This window comes from Megalobrama amblycephala, linkage group LG17, assembly GCF_018812025.1.
Source record: "Megalobrama amblycephala isolate DHTTF-2021 linkage group LG17, ASM1881202v1, whole genome shotgun sequence".
NCBI lineage: Eukaryota > Metazoa > Chordata > Actinopteri > Cypriniformes > Xenocyprididae > Megalobrama > Megalobrama amblycephala.
In genome coordinates, this window is record NC_063060.1 from 26,632,584 (window position 1) to 26,649,431 (window position 16,848).

Consider the following 16,848-nt stretch of genomic DNA (forward strand, 5'->3'; position numbering starts at 1 on the left):
CGCTGGAGTACATCATAAAGAGAAAGGGGCATCAGTTTATTGTTGGGGATTTGTCGTGTTGCGCCACATCCAGTAGACCGAATCACTGATTATTATGGGTTCTAGACACGTTGTTTTGGTATTTGTGAATTTTAAGTAGATTCATCGTTTGCTTTACGTTTACCTGGCACTGTCAGTCCTTTCACAAAATTGCCCGTGCTTAGAGCAAATCATTTTGAGGTAATAAAATATGTCAAATAAATATTTTGTGTTTAATGATTTACTGTACCTGTGTGGCAAGTACCCGCATAATAAGCGGGATAATTGTGCAGCGGGGTCTTGTCTAACCCTGAAGAGCCCCCCTTTAATAACTCTGTGGCCCCCAGTTTGGGAACCACTGAATTTCCATGACTTTAACCTTTTTTTTAAAGAAGTCAATACGTTAATTTAGCCTCAAACTGATCAAAAGTGACAGCAAAAACTTTTACATTGTTACAAAAAATATATGTCAAATATGCTGTTATTTTGGATTTTCTATTAATCAAAGAAACCTGAAAAAAATGTTTTTTTTTAGTTTTTTTTTTTATATAGCAAATCACCATATTAAAATGATTTCTGAAGAATCATGTGACACCAAAGACTGGAGTAATGATGCTGAAAATTCAGCTTTGCCATCACAGGAATAAATTACATTTAAAAATATATTAACATATGGCGCTTTTCCACTGCGTGGTACGACTCAGCTCGCTTTACTTTCGGTTTGCTTTTCAACTGCAGTTTAGTACCGCTTCAAAGTGGGTGGGATTATAGACTGATATAGTTGCGGTGCCTTTACTGCCGTGAATCCACTCCTCGGCTACTAACGAGTCTGCACCCCGTCTACTGACCACGATACAGCCATTTCTTTTTTTCAAGTTGCGTGCGACTGTTATTTAAATAGAGTAACGAATACAAATGATACTGCGGTGGCGGTTACTGACTATTTAAATCTAGCAGGATTGGTGTCTCGTGTTTCAAATCCAATGAAGATGGTAGTGATGATTCTTTCTGACCAATCAGTGATCTGCAGTGTTTACACGTCACATTTAGTATCATATTTCTCATGACTCTGGTAATACTGTTAATTCATCCCGTTTCCTCTTTACGTTATATAGGTATTGAACGAGAGGAGGTGATCTTGATTGTATCTTACTCAAACGTGAAGCCTATTGGATATATAAATTAAGGACTCTTATTCCTTACGGTTTGAATGTTGAATTCGATCTAAGCTGTTTTCTATAAGTGTTTCTTCTACTTTTTATTGTTGGTGATGTTTTCTATTGTTGACGTGTATTTATTCTTGTCATGTATATTGGACAGTTTTTTAGATTACTTAATTAATTGATTGTATATTTGATTGGGATTAATTGTATGCACCTGTTCATTGTCTATTTATGCTCTTTCCACTTGGAGTGAAATTATACCTTGACAAAGGCTTTTTGCCGAAACGTTGGTAAATAAACTATTCGCAAGTTGAGTGTGCGGTCATATTTTTTTATATACATTTGAATACTGTTAATAACAAAACAGTAATAACTCACCTCATCCAGCTCCATCTCATCAGGATTAATCCACTGACGAGATGATGTAAGAGACCCGGGCACGACCACAATGTAGTACCACCTATGCAGAAAACGACACGGTTAGAATGCACACCTTTACTACTCTCAACTGCACTACAGCAACTTGAACATGCGTCACCATTTATACCACAAAAGGTCATAGATTTGCGCTGGTGGGAATTAAAAGCGACCCATTCTAGGTGTGTGAGTGTGTAGAAAAACTGATGACTTGTTTTCTGAGTAATAGCTTCATCTCAACACTATACTGGTTTTTAATGATCAGCTCCATCTTTTCGAGTGTGAGTGAATAAAGCTCTCACGAATGAGCTGTCAGGTGGTCCGGACAAGCATAACTTTGGGAGAGTGGCACACGGCCGCTCATAATAAGACTGGGGCTGAGGCTTTAATTTGGCCAGTGTCTGATTCGAGAGGCATTTTCAAAATCAGCTCCAAGAAAAACTCTCTCTGTGCTTCGGAGCTCCGCCATTTCCCGCAGAACGAAGCGCTGTGTCTGACACGAAATCCCACAACAATCAGCACTACTACAAATGCCAATCTTCTCCAAGACTTTCTCATCCTCAACACTCTGGTAATCTTTTTACCAATCAAAAAAGGCACTCCGGAGCATAGCCCTGTTCTCCTCCTGGGATTGGCAACAAGGTGCAGAGTTTTTTTTTTTTTGTTTTTTTTTTTTGACCACACTGCACCAGCTCTGATTTTGTCAACGGCCAAGACGTCAGAGAAAATATCTCCCAGTTTTGCGGTTCAGTAGCAAATTAGTTTCATTTCTTTTTAGGGAACATAATTGGCTGTGGAAAAGCAAGACTCAGAAACAACATGTTCCTCTCAAAGGACAAAAACAATCCACTTCTCTTCCATTACCTCCTCATTCATGAAAAATTAAGTGTTGAAAATGACATATAAACATAAGAGGCCTTTCTCATGCATAAATTATGACAACACATTTAAGCGGTATGATAACTGAAGGGCCTCCACCCATAAGCAGGAGCTCCTGTGAAGAGCACTCAGCCGTACTGATGGGCTCTCTGTGGCAAGAACATCAGAAACAGAACAGCGTGTCTGCTTTCTGCGACCAGGATGTGCTCATATCCTCCATCATGACAGGCTGCACTCTAAGTGGTCTCAAACCAAGACTTTTAGATATATCTTCCTTTCAGCTAAGATAGAAAACAGCCTCTCTGCCAGCACATTCTCCGCTATTGATTTCTACGCACTCCATCACGACTTATCCTTCAGCACACAGCTCAGAGGAGAATGAAGCGAAAACATGACGATGTCACTTGAGCCTGACAAGGACCTTCTGGTAGTTTGAAAAAGCCAGCTTTTTTTCAGGAGAAGGTCAAATGTAAAGCTGAATACAGTAGGATGACGTTGTTTTGGGTTTAAAAGCAGCTGGAATCTGCAGCGTTGGCAGGAAGGCTGTTTGCTGAGGTGGGGAGATTCAGTCGTTCAGTTGGGGGGGAATAATTGCATGGTAATGGTGTGTGAGCTACACTGCAGAACGGAAAGCATGGCGTCATTGACCCGAATGAGGCTGCGGGCATTACTTCAGGCAGTGTTACTGTATCCGCATGGATGAGGTTTAAATAGAGGGGAAGGAGTACATTTACATGCACAGCAATAAGATGATTATCAACATAAAAAAAACTACATAAAAACTGCATTGAAAACACTTTATATACATATAATATTTAAAATCTGCTGCAAGCCATTTCTAAATTACTTAAACTGTTATCAGTGAATCAAGACATTGCATAAATGTTTGACATCAAGTGCCCCCATATTAGTATGAAAAAAAAAACCTGCTACAATTTTTTATTTTTACATAAATAAATGTATATAAATAATAATTTTATATATATAAATTTTGTTTATATAAAAGATTTAATTTAAAATCTTAAAAATATTTCATTACTTTTGTTAAATAATTTATTTAATAGTGTATATATATATATATATATATATATATATATATATATATATATATATATATATATATATATATATATATATATATACACACACACACACACACACACACACACACACACACACACACACACACACACACACACACACACACACACACACACACACACACACACACATATACACACACAGCCAAACCAATATTTATTCAGACACCTTGAACATTTCATTCATTAATACAGTTAATTCACTATAGTTTAAAAAATATAGTAATAAAATATGACAAGATCTCAGAATTAAACTGTGACAGAAAAAAAAAATCTTAGGGTGCGTTCACACTTGTAGTTCGGTTCGTTTGGTTAATTTGGTCCGGACCAAAGAAGAAAAAAACATTTAGTCCTGGTCCGATTAGCGTTCAGATTGGCAATTTTATCACCGAACCAAAAGATACCAAACCTTAAGGCATAGGAATACATTCACAACGTGATTGGTCGGATTTTATGACGTATTGCCTATTTTGAGACGAAACTTACCGAACATTCAAAACAATGCTGTGTGCTGAGGTAAATGCGCTCGTTGTGTGTGCGTAGCGGTGCATAGCATGCATATGATGGTATGTTGGCCAGCTGGGAACTCGTGAAGAGCTTATAAAATGTGTAAAGGAGTCAAAACAGCGGCGGGAATCCATCCATTACACACAAACGCTCTGCTGCGTGGAGACACGCGTCTGATGCCTGTGATGGGCAAACTCGCGCCTATGACGAGAAAAACCGACATGCGTTAGGATTCTGTCCTTTTTAGGGTCTCGTCTTCCTGTTTTTGATTTGTTTACATGTCTTCGGCCCATGTTGTGTTCATATATCATTCGAACCGCACCAGAGTTCGTTTGGAAGCGGACCGAGACCCATCTTTTCAGCGGTCTCTGTCCGCTTGTTTGGTGCGCACCAGGGTTCGGATGGCAGCGTTCACACGTTCAAATGAACCACAGTAACCGAGCAATCGCACCAGGGTTCGTTTTAATCGAACCAAACATGACAAGTGTGAACACACCCTTAATTATGTCAGATAACACTTAAGCAAAACATGGTCAGGTCAAAGTGTCTGAATAATTTTTGGTCCCAAATTTTTATCAGTTTTACTGGTAGTCCACAGTATGAAGAATTTTTGGGATAATATGTCACAGTTTACTTTATTTTGCTATCCTCACTTACATAAATGAACTATAGTGTTATGCACCCACTACAAAAAATATATCAAAAATGTCTGAATATTTTTTAGTTTGACTGTGTATATATATATATATATATATATATATATATATATATATATATATATATATATATATATATATATATATATATCATATTCACATCATATTTTTTCTTTCAAACTTATTTTCTGAACCACTAAAATGACCCATTTTGTTTTTCAGATTACAAGAGTACTAACCTGACAGGAGCTGGGGTGGGAACTTTTGGCAGGTTGATGGTGAGTTTACCATTATTGGTCTGGTCTGCTGTGTACAGGACAGGTTTACTTTTGAACAGGTCGGGTGCAGTACGAATTGAAACCTGTTGCTGGAGACCACCAGCACTGTTCCCTCTGCTCATCAGCACAAAGGAGTAATCAGTGTCTGGCTGCAGTCGTGTGATCAGCTTCCTCTTGAGGTTGCCTTGGACTTCCACACTCTGCTGGTTATAAAGGATCTACAGGAGGGAGAGGTTCAATTTCACTCAGTTGCACGGCTCACTAAATCTAATTTTTCATTCAGTTTTATTTAAACAAAGAACTTGATTGCATAAACAGACTTTATCCCCATGCAGTCACTTCTAGCGATGGAAACAGTGTGCTGTTTTTTGGGCTTGGCCCATCAGGATATTACTGTTATGGTTTTATACCGGTGGCTGGCATGCAGAGACGCCACACAGACTGTCTGTCAAATCCACTGTAGGCCAGAGACTGTTCTGACAGACTTTTCAAAGCATTTAAGCTTACTGACCAACAGCGTGATTCGCAATTTTACAAAACCACATGTGAATTTACAGAATCAGCACTTAAAACCTAATAGGTAAGATTACATTTACATCTGTTGCAACATTAGACCATTATAAAGCAGACCCCCAAGGGCTAGATTACAAAAACAGTATGAAAACAGCCATAAACATACATTTGTGTGAATTATATCTTTTAATATGAGAAATGTTTTGTAAGTCAATGGGGTCTTACCTTAAAAGGCACTTGGGATTTATAATTTTCTGGCACCTCCCAGGTGAGAAGGACAGAGGTTTTCATCACAGCTTTGACACCAAAACTTGTGGCAAATGCTATTGGGCAGAAAACAGGGATTTTATAAGCACATATGCAGAGCTTTGCTCAGGGTTTAAATTATGTATAAGGTAACATTTTAAACAAAACAAAGCTTCTGAAATGGGTTACAAAGGACTGTTTACTGTTTGTGTGAAATTACTGACACTGCAATAAAGTACTTACAGTATCTCGCATGCATTTTTTAATAAAGAAGGAAATAAAGCCCGTCTGAATATTTCCTGTAAAAGCTTTTCTGTAAACTATAATATCAGCATATTTTTTGAGAACAACATAAAGAAATTGTGACTCTAGCTATACTTTTCCCAACTACAGGAAACTTAAAACTCCTAATAACTGAGATGCTATTCTGCTTAGTGTTATTTTAGTATTATTTAAAGACTTTAATATTATTTATTAATATTTTGAATTAGCTTTTGTTTTTATATTTTAAATTTTTAGTTCAAGTTTTAGTGACTTTTAATATTTCCATACAGCTTTAATAAAATTTTATTTCAGTTTTTATACTTCAACTTCTTTCAGGTATTTGCCAAGAAAACAAGTTTTTAAACATAGTTTTTTTAAATATAATATTTATGTTTCATTTTATTTAAGCTGTATTCTTCAATTATCGAAAACAATTTTAAATAGTTTTAGTTAACAATAACAACAATGACTCCGCTAAACATAAGACAGATTTCAGTTCGCATAAAGTAAAACACAAAGGGAGGACTTCTCCACTTGCCTTGATACGGACCACCCAAAGTGAAGATAATTGAATATTTTCATAACACTGCACATTTATCATGGTCTTAGCATGACAAAATGGCTATGGTGTTTCTAGTGTGTGTTATTGCAGCAAAAACAATTCACTGGTTATCTTGTGATTTCTCTGTGACTAGTGGACAAAGATTTCATCTTAAGTTCAGATGTGTTAAGACAGAAATGAACACGTTAAGATGCTGTTTTCCGGACACAATTTTTCTTGGAACATAAATAGGGGTGTGTAGTATGTGCACCTGTATCATTAAATATAGTGTATAAGGTGCATTATAATTATATTACAGTGCATTGTAATTATCTGGGGCCTGACACAGTGATAAATTACACCACACACTACACAGAGGGATAAAAGGATTTCTGTATCTATTTAAGCGATTTAACGTAAGCCACGGAGTCTAAACACAAACCAGGTGATGTAGACATGGTTCTGCTCTGGATACTAGGACTTATGGGACCCCCTCCCTTGCTGGTGAAGGCTTGCACACGGATATCGTAGGTGGTGTCTGGCCGAAGCCCCTGAATGGTCATCTGGGTTTCGGCGGTACGGTTGGTGCTGTTCTGTTTGCTGTTGATGTCACGGTACACCACTAGGTATTGGGTGATGCGTCCGTTGCGCTCAGACAGGGCCGGTGGGTTCCAGGCCAGGCTAGTGGTGGAGGTGGTCAGGCCCACAACACGCAGGTTGTGGGGAAACCCGCTGGGCACGTCCTCCGGAGTGCTGATCTCTTTTACGTACTCCTCTCCAGCTCCTGCCCGGTTCCTGGCGCTCAGGTGGAAGCTATAGGTTGCACCCTTGTGCAAGTCTGTGGCGGTGTGGTGGTCGTCAGTGCGCGCAAACTCACGGACTTCATAGTTCTCTTCCTCCAGACGCTTGTACCGCAGTCGGTAGCCAATCAGCTCACCCACCATGTCCTTAGGAGGCTGCCACTGGATGAGAGCCGTGTTGCCGATGGTGGTGCTGATGATCATCGTGGGTTTACCAGGCACTGCAGGGGCAAAGTGAGAATATGTGAAGCATTGCTGAAAAGAGGGTTATTGTGCATGGACTTTTTAGATTACAGACAAAATCCTCCTGAACTTTGAAAATGTCTAAAACCATACTCTTATTCTGGCATAGCAGAATTACTTAGTCAATTAGTCAAAGGAAAATAAAATATTTTTTTCTCATCATCTTAAAAAATAAATATAAATACACTACCGTTCAAAAGTCAGTATGATTTTTTTTTAAAGAAATTAATTTTATACATCAAAGATGCATTAAATTGATCAAAAATCATACTGAAGACATTCGTAATGTTACAAAAGTTTTTTATTTCAAATAAAAATAAATAAAATTAAAGAATTCTCTCTCATGGTTATCCACTAGGGGTGTAACGGTACATATATTCGTCCTGAACAGTAACTATACGGACGTCACGGTTCGGTGCATGCAGTAAGACGACGAATACAGTCAGTCACAGGCGATTCACACTCCAATCCATAAGGGGATGTGCACGGTAATGCAACACTGTTTGCTAACCGCCACAACAGGAAAAAGCCCAGAAGAAGAATTACAGAACATCTATGCATAGATATGTTTACGTGTAATCTCTCAATCACCGCAGAAAGACATCAATAAAACAGCATGAGAGTAATATCTCACATAGCATAACATTTACCTCAGGCAAGTCATTTAGTGTCCACACCATGTTAGTTCACTAGAGAAATGAATTCTAGAGGGGAGCATTTCACTAAATATATGCACAATATTAGCTTATATGTTCATTATATTTATGTTACCTGTTAGAAATGCTTTCATTATTTAATATATGTATAAATAAATTTGTCATGAAAACAAGTTATGACATTAACTGTGTAAATAATCATATTTCAAAAATTTGGAGTAGAAAAATAATTGAAAAATATTTTATTAATAGATTTAGAAGTGAATGCAAAACCTGCCTTATGTGCAATTTACATGTTTTTTATTTGAGTGTTGATTATATATCTAAAAATAAATAGCAACTGAATTTAATAGTTTGGGCTCTGTTGTTAATTGAAACTTTTAATATTATAGTAATGTTCAAGAAAGGGCTTCCTACATATAGTTTACAGCATTAGCCGAGATCGATTTTTTTTTAATCCTTAAGAACATGTTAATTATAATTGAATTTATTTAAAGAGAGAGACACAATTTGTTCAATAAACAACTGTTTCTTAAAAAGAAGCAATTTTATGTAGCAACTTTTAACTACCGAGGTATATACTGAACCATCATGTTTGTGTACCATTACGCCCCTATCATCCACTAAAATATTAAGCAGTTAAATATTAAGCAATAAAACGGTTTTCAACATTGATAACAGTAAGAAATGTTTCTTGAGCAGCTGCAAATGTCTTTTCATATTGACCATAATTCTATAACATTTTTAATATTTAATAATAATAGTATAAAATTGAGACCTTTTCAGCTACTTTATCCTTGAGTGAAGAAATGCCTTGCAAAAGCTGATTTTGATTAAATGTCACCAGACATTCTACAATGAATTGTCACTGAAAACCTCCACAGACACATTCAGGATTTAAAGTCAATATGAAACCGAATTTTACTTCTGTAATGTGATATATTTCCAAGTAAAAGAGGACATTCAGTGGAATATAGCATCTGGTGACATCAGTAGAGAAGAAAAGATGTACCAGAAGTGAAGCAAGTTATAATATTTAGAATTTTTCTTCTCTAGAACAATGTGCACCAATAAATCATGCAGAATAAGACCAGAAGCATGCATTAGGAAAGTAAACAAGGTGGAATTTGAGCGTGAAGCGAGTCAAGTGTAAAGTGTGAGTTTCTACCTGCTCCGGTGGTGGTGATGACTTTGGCTTTGCTGCGCGCCCCATCACCCTTGGTTGTGTACGCTGCCACGGTAACAGAGTAAGAGGTCTCGGAGAGAAGTCCGGTGATCACAGCCTCCTGTTAAACGGAAACAGCATGATGCCTAAGATGCCAAGATAGCTTTATCTAGAGACGCCCTCATGCCATCCCCACTGGCAGACACTGATCACAAACCCTCCAATAAACCACACACACCCCAACGATTAACCATTTACAAACCCCTTATAAAAACATTTCTCTTTTAATATCATACTGCACATTCAAATAATAACTCCGAAAGGCTTTGAAAAGCTTCTTCTATGAGAAGCTCTTCCAAGCCACAAAAAGAAGAACCAAAGCAGCTCAACCATGGGTGTCAATCTTATTGCTTTACACCAGTGACTAAATGTTTTATGAGGACATTTTTTTTTTTTTCAACTGTCTGTAATTTGGCAGATATTGGAATGACCCCCCCCCCCTTTTTTTTTTAAATAGGGTTTTCAAAGTTCCTCAAAAAGTAAGCCAAATTAGTTCACAAATTAGCTCAACTGGTGTACACAACTAGAACTAAGACACATCTGGTTGACATCAACAGAAAACCTGTGTGAGCAACTGAACAAACTCACAAACCAAAGAAAGAAACAGAGAACGTCAAACACAGCACACGCAAGCAACTGTAGGAACACATGCGCACACACACACACACACACACACACACACACACACACACACACACACACACACACACACACACACAAAGTCTGGATTAGGGTTAAAACACAATATTTTCACTTTTTCCCCAAAGATAGTTTATAGTAATATACCTCCACTACTGATTCAGCATCCTTACATTGTGGCTTTTTGCAATCAATCACATACTGTAGTTCTCGCAAAGCAGCCCAGACAAGTAACAAACCAATAAAACGCATCAGAGTTAAATAATTTCAACGTATGTTTACGCAACAATGATAGATATGGAAAAGTTTTTCCTTTGCATTTTTTTTTTTTTTTTTTTTTTTAAAGTACAGACAACACTGGCCGTCGAAAAGATTTCAGTTCATGGATTCGCGGAAACTACTAAAAATGCTGTATTTTGCATGCCGGGCCAGTATTTGGCGATGTCACTTTGTAAAGAAACACAAAATGCCTATAGACTGAACATGTAATACGCATGTGCATGACGTCACCGTTTTCACAAATTCACGTTTTTGTAGTTTACATGGAGACAATAACAGTATCGCTTTCAAAAACTTTGAACTGGTTTTCAAAAGTTTGCATTTTCAGGGCCCCAAAAATGAATGCATAAAAAGTGTTCTGTTTTTAATTGAAAACGGTGTCATGTAAATGGCCCCTGAAACTGTGCATCATTAATCCGCTGCTATTCATCCTCTTTAAACATGAATTAGCTATATGAATAGAAAAGTAATTTTACTGAAGAAATGCCTCATGAGGAATAATGTCTGTAATGCTTACAGTTACTCAAGTAATCTCTTCTTAGTGTACTTGCAGGGTTACCTGCAAATGATGTGCTGAAAATCCTCTCTCTCACACACACACAGAAAGAAACCAAACTTGCACAATAATTAAAGAGTACAGGTTCAACTACACTTAAATGTAGACATGGAAATAAACCAAGGTCATAACACAGCAAATGTTTACCCGCCTCATGCCCACACACACACACACACACACACACACACACACACACACACACACACGACTCCTATATTACACATGGTCACAAATCCTCTGGTAAATCGAGTTCATGAAAACGGCATTTTAAAAGCTTCTCATTAGCCTTCTTAGCATGACTTGACTGAGTATCTTCTATAATTAAGGTTTTAATTATATTAGTACTTATACCAATATGTGCCCACATTTCACAATTTTCTTTTTTTAAACTAAGGATTGGTTTGGTTTTCTCTCCCACAGAAGCCCTAAAGAGGTGGAACATAGGGTAAAATGTAAATGATTGGATACATTTAAATGACCTTTTGAGTTTGAGCATTTATTCATTACTTTCATCATACAAAATTACTTTTTATAGGCAAAGCAATTGCATTTTCATCTCTCATTTTCTCTATCATAAATAGTGCTCTTTTATAATTTTTTTGAGCAAAGGGAACAGCTCGCACTACCAGAGAACAGAAGTTTAACTAAGTAGGAGTCTTTTAGTTTTTTTTTTTTTGTTTTGTTTTTTTAAAATAAATAAAATGTAAATTCACTCTCAATGTTGTCACATTTTCCTGGTTAAATTTACATCAAAACCAAATACAATTCTATTTTAGATTTTTACATTAACTATGTAATTAACGTTCTATTTATTAAAACCAAGTATAAATCTCACCAAGTTAGTGTTTTTAAGCATTTTTAGGTAGCATTTACAGGTAGTAGCAATTTAAACAATATATTTTATTTGTGAACTGAAGCTGTTCTTTTTAATAGTCAACTTATTTTTGGATAAGTTCTGTGAGTAGTACACTAGTGCACATTCACTTTTACCTCTACAGGAAGCTATAAAAAGAACAGTTTGTAGTGAACCTTTCACTATGAGTGCTCTGAAGAAGTGCATGAGCAAGACATTATCTGCATCAGAAAATATTAGTTTTCATTTGATGTTATAAGTTTGTTTTAATGATCAGTTTGATTAGGTTGACAGGTGGAAGCAGATTATATTAGGGCGTATTATATTAAACAGTTTTAATAATAAAATATATTTAAATAGAAAAAATATAGTTTTTTTTTTTCTAAATGCATATAAGAATAATATCTGCAAGATCATGTGACACTGAAAATTAGCATAATGGCTGCTGAAAATTCCCTTTGTTATCACAGGAATAAATTACATAGAATTCACATAGAAAACATTTATGTTAAATTGTAATAATATTTCACAATATAACTGTTGTATTTTTGATCCAATAAATGCAGCCTTAGTCAGCATAAGAGACTTTTCAAAAACAAAATCTTAACAACCCCAAACTTTTGAAAGGAAGTGTAAATATAGAGTCTTATATATAACAACTCTGAAATATTTTTAAAATATACACATTTAGAAAGTTAAATTTAATTACTAAAATTTGAAGTCTGTTTAAAATATACATATAAAAATAATTATCAGCATCAGCCAAATGTTTTTGTCATCCAAACAATAGTTAATAACTTATTTAAGTTCAAGCTAAATCTGATTTTCTTGAGGTTCTCTTTCTAATGAAACAAGGTGAGATTAATGGCAAGCCGTCTTAATAGGTGTGTGTTTCCTCTTTACACTGAGCACAGTCACACTTCATTAGTGAGCTAGCAGCTGACGCTAACCTTCAAAATGGCTGATTGCTAGAATAAATAACACAGAGGTGCACAGATGTCACTCGCTGACACCAGCATGTCTCTCTGCTGTCAAGCGATAATCAATGTCATCAGTGAAAAGAGCAGCACAGTTCCATTATGTGTTGGTGATATCTCTGAATAGAGCCTGAGGTGAAAGAAATTAATAGAGATTCTCACCTTTGATGAAAAGAGAGGATCTAAAAATGGCTTGAATGAAGTGTCTTTAAGAGTTAAGACAGGTTTCATAATACAGATGTTAGGTGTTTTTCTTAGACATGGGTGTATCTCGATGACAATGTGTACAGTATGTAATAGTGTACATCTATTCAAGCCTAGAGTTAGCTAGACTTTATTAAAGTTAAATTTACTTCAATATAGTAATGAAACTACTGTCCAACTGTTTTGTTTGTTTCTCACATGGTCATATTATTAGAATGTGAGAGATATTCAGTCCAAAAGTGTGACAAAACTGTGCTACCATAAATGATTACAAAGTGCAGACCAATTATCCACTGAACAGAGCAGTGTAAATGTAGAAGTGGGCCTGAAACTACTGCATAGCACAGAACAGATCCATTTATTTGTGTTACCACTGAAGAGTGCCAGAAAAGTCACAAAAACTTTGCAGCTATGTGAGAAAAGTGCAGTGTTGCATTTCAGTTCAAGCTAATCCTAGCTGAGATGACAATATACTTATGAAGCCATATACAGAAAAGAACCATGAAGCATGTTATTTTATTTGTATTTTTTCCCTAATCATTATATTACAATAATAATAATTGTAATATATTACAATTACCATTTTTCGACAAAAATGCCATAATTACTACTGTAATACTGCAATCAATTATTTATGGCACCTCCTTCAAATAGTGTAAAAAAAAGAGAAAGTTATGAGAGTTGTATTAGCGTCTTGTAGGATTGATTCATTAAAACCTACTTTGATGGTTGTGCCTAAAACATGTCTGAAAAAAGTGAAGTGTTTTGTCACTGTGATCCCAAGATGTTCAAGTGACAACCTGACAACTTACAAGTAGATTATTCAATTAGCACTTTTAAAAAGTATCTTAAAGGCTTAATTCTCTCCTGTACTCTCCTATGTTTTGATATATATATTTATTTTACTTCTATTATCCTATTATTTTTCTATTATTTCTATTATTCTATTATTTTTTTTCCTTTTATTTTCCAACTCGTTATTTCTATGTACTCTCTTATTTTATTCTGCCAATTACATCTTGTACCTCCTTCATATTCTCTTCAAAACTCTTTTACACTCAACAAGGTTGCATTTATCGGATCAAAATTACAGTAATATTGTGAAATATTATTCCAATTTAAAATAACAGTTTTCTATGTGAATATATTTTAAAATGTATTTTATTCCTGTGATGGCAAAGCTACATTTTCAGCATCATTACTCCAGTCTTTAGTGTCACATAATCCTTCAGTAATCATTCTAATATGTTGCTTCAATAAACATTATATATATAAAACAGTTGTGCTGCTTAATATATAGGATATATATATATATATATATATATATATATATATATATATATATATATATAGGGTAAAGGTCAGGCATAACATTATGACCACCTTCCTAATATTGTGTTGGTCCCTCTTTTGCTGCCAAAACAGCCCTGACCCAGAGGCCTGGACTCCACTAGACCCCTGAAGGTGTGCTGTGGTATCTGCACCAAGATGTTAGCAGCAGATCCTTTAAGTCCTGTAAGTTGCGAGGTGGGGCCTCCATGGATTGGACTTGTTTGTTCAGCACATCACACAGATGCTCGACTGGATTGAGATCTGGGGAATTTTGAGGCCAAATCAACACCTCAAACTCGTTGTTGTGCTCCTCAAACCATTCCCGAACCATTTTTGCTTTGTGGCAGGGCGTATTACCCTGCTGTATGCTTAGGTAGGTGGTACGTGTCAAAGTAACATCCACATGGATGACAGGATCCAAGGTTTCCCAGCAGAACATTGCCCAAAGCATCACACTGCCTCCATCGGCTTGCCTTCTTTCCATAGTGCATCCCAGTGCCATGTGTTCCCCAGGTAAGCGATGCAACGCACCCAGCCATCCACGTGATGTAAAAGAAAATGTGATTCATCAGACCAGGCCACCTTCTTCCATTGCTCCATGGTCCAGTTCTGAAGCTCACGTGCCCACTGTTGGTGCTTTCAGGGGTGGACAGGGGTCAGCACGGGCACCCTGACTGGTCTGCAGCCCCATACGCAACAAACTGCGATGCACTGTGTATTCTGACACCTTTCTATCAGAACCAGCATTAACTTCTTGAGCAATTTGAGCTACAGTAGCTCGTCTGTTGGATCGGACCACACAGGCCAGCCTTCGCTCCTCACATGCATCCTTCCTTTTTCGGACCACTTTTGATAGATACAGACCACTGCAGACCAGGAACACCCCACAAGAGGTGCAGTTTTGGAGATGCTCTGACCCATTCATCTAGTCAATTTCTGCAAGGGCAGTTTAACACATAACTACATCCAACATCAGAGAGATGATAAATTTGGTGGGTGACCTCGATTTGTACTCAAATACACGCACACCTAACTGTGACAGCTAAAGGTCACCAGGTCAGGTGTGAATCCTCGAATTAACGTATGAATCCCAGATTCCAGAAATCCAGTTCGCTGACAGACTGCCAGATAACCCTGAATCATGGGAGAGGGATAGGAAAGCAATTTGGCGTGAGCAAGCGATTGGCTCACGCTGAATGCTTTCCAGGCAGGTGGCAGCACGCAGTGGCAGCAGAGCAGGTGCGGTCGCTAACAGCAGGGCTCCAGAGAGACGGCAGCCAGTCTGCTGGCACAGAGATGGGTGGACTGAGAAATGGGGTCAGGCTTCACTGGGAGGAAAACGACACTGGTAACTGAAGTGCGCCCAATTCTTCTGCTCTTTTTTAATGCTCCAAATCTAGGCAGTAAGAGGATTTACTAGCGTAACGCAAGCCAGGCCCCGAACTGTAGTGGGCTGTCACGCAACTATAAGAATCTTTTGAGGAAACTCTGGAACAACGAAACACACACACACACACACACAAACACACACAAAAAGGCATGCTCACAGACAACACATACCTACATTCACAAAGAGCTATAGTGTTGAAAGCCGACTGTTGTCTGCAGCTTTAGCTCTCCAGCCAGGCTTCACTGGTTTTCAACACTCACAGCACACATAACCCTGAACCGGTCCCTCTGCTGAAAGCAGGTAACATCATTCAATGCCTTCCTTTCCCAACCCATTCACAAAGGAGCCAAGCAGATAGTAACTTCTCCATTAATATCCCTTTCCATGCTTCCCATTTAAAAGAAGCAGCAAAAACAATACAAAGTCATGCATTCGTCATGACTCAGTATCTAAACTCATAACCGTTATGAAAATTACAGTTGTTGACATGGCTCTCTGGAATACTTAGGATTGGGTAATCGATGCATTCTGCCATCAAATATTATAGAATGAAATGACTCTTGTTCCCGGCAACAGATTCCTTCTTACATAATAATTTTAATTATGCATTTATTTATTGGGCGAGTAACAATGTAATAAGTGGGATAATGTATAGTTAGCTGAATAAAATAAACTCTGTCTGGGTTTATTTTCCAATAAACAGCCTACATTTAGACCAATGACTAAAGTTAGATGTTATTTTGGCCAGAAAAATGTTCTTGTGATTATTATAACCACAAGTTAGACAAAGCTTTCATTCATAAAACTATTTAAATCAGTAAGTCTCAGTTTAAACCATCTCTTCTATCTCTCTAGTCAAGTGTCCTTGTCTATACATGTACAGTATTTCTCATCTCAGTACAAGTGAGGGTTTATTATTCAGGAAATGTTAAACTTGCCAGCTCTTCATGGAATATTCAACAAGAGTGCTCCAGTAGTGATGGTCTCTTCCAGTCTCTTCCAGTGACATACACACACATGTGATTGTGTGTGTGTGTGTGTGTGTGTGTGTGTGTGTGAGAGTGAATAACGGGTACTTACTATGCTAAAAGTCATTAGCGCAGTCATTACAC

The 16,848-nt window shown here is 37.1% G+C and overlaps 1 protein-coding gene across 1 annotated transcript in view; it reads right to left on the minus strand.

The window, feature by feature from the left end:
- ptprfb (protein tyrosine phosphatase receptor type Fb) overlaps nucleotides 1-16,848 on the minus strand; it is a 235,675-nt gene that overhangs the window by 44,209 nt on the left and 174,618 nt on the right. Inside the window, 5 exon segments of the mRNA XM_048162494.1 lie at nucleotides 1,560-1,641; nucleotides 4,980-5,236; nucleotides 5,757-5,854; nucleotides 7,025-7,603; nucleotides 9,450-9,567. Of these exon segments, the coding sequence (XP_048018451.1) occupies nucleotides 1,560-1,641; nucleotides 4,980-5,236; nucleotides 5,757-5,854; nucleotides 7,025-7,603; nucleotides 9,450-9,567 (1,134 nt within the window).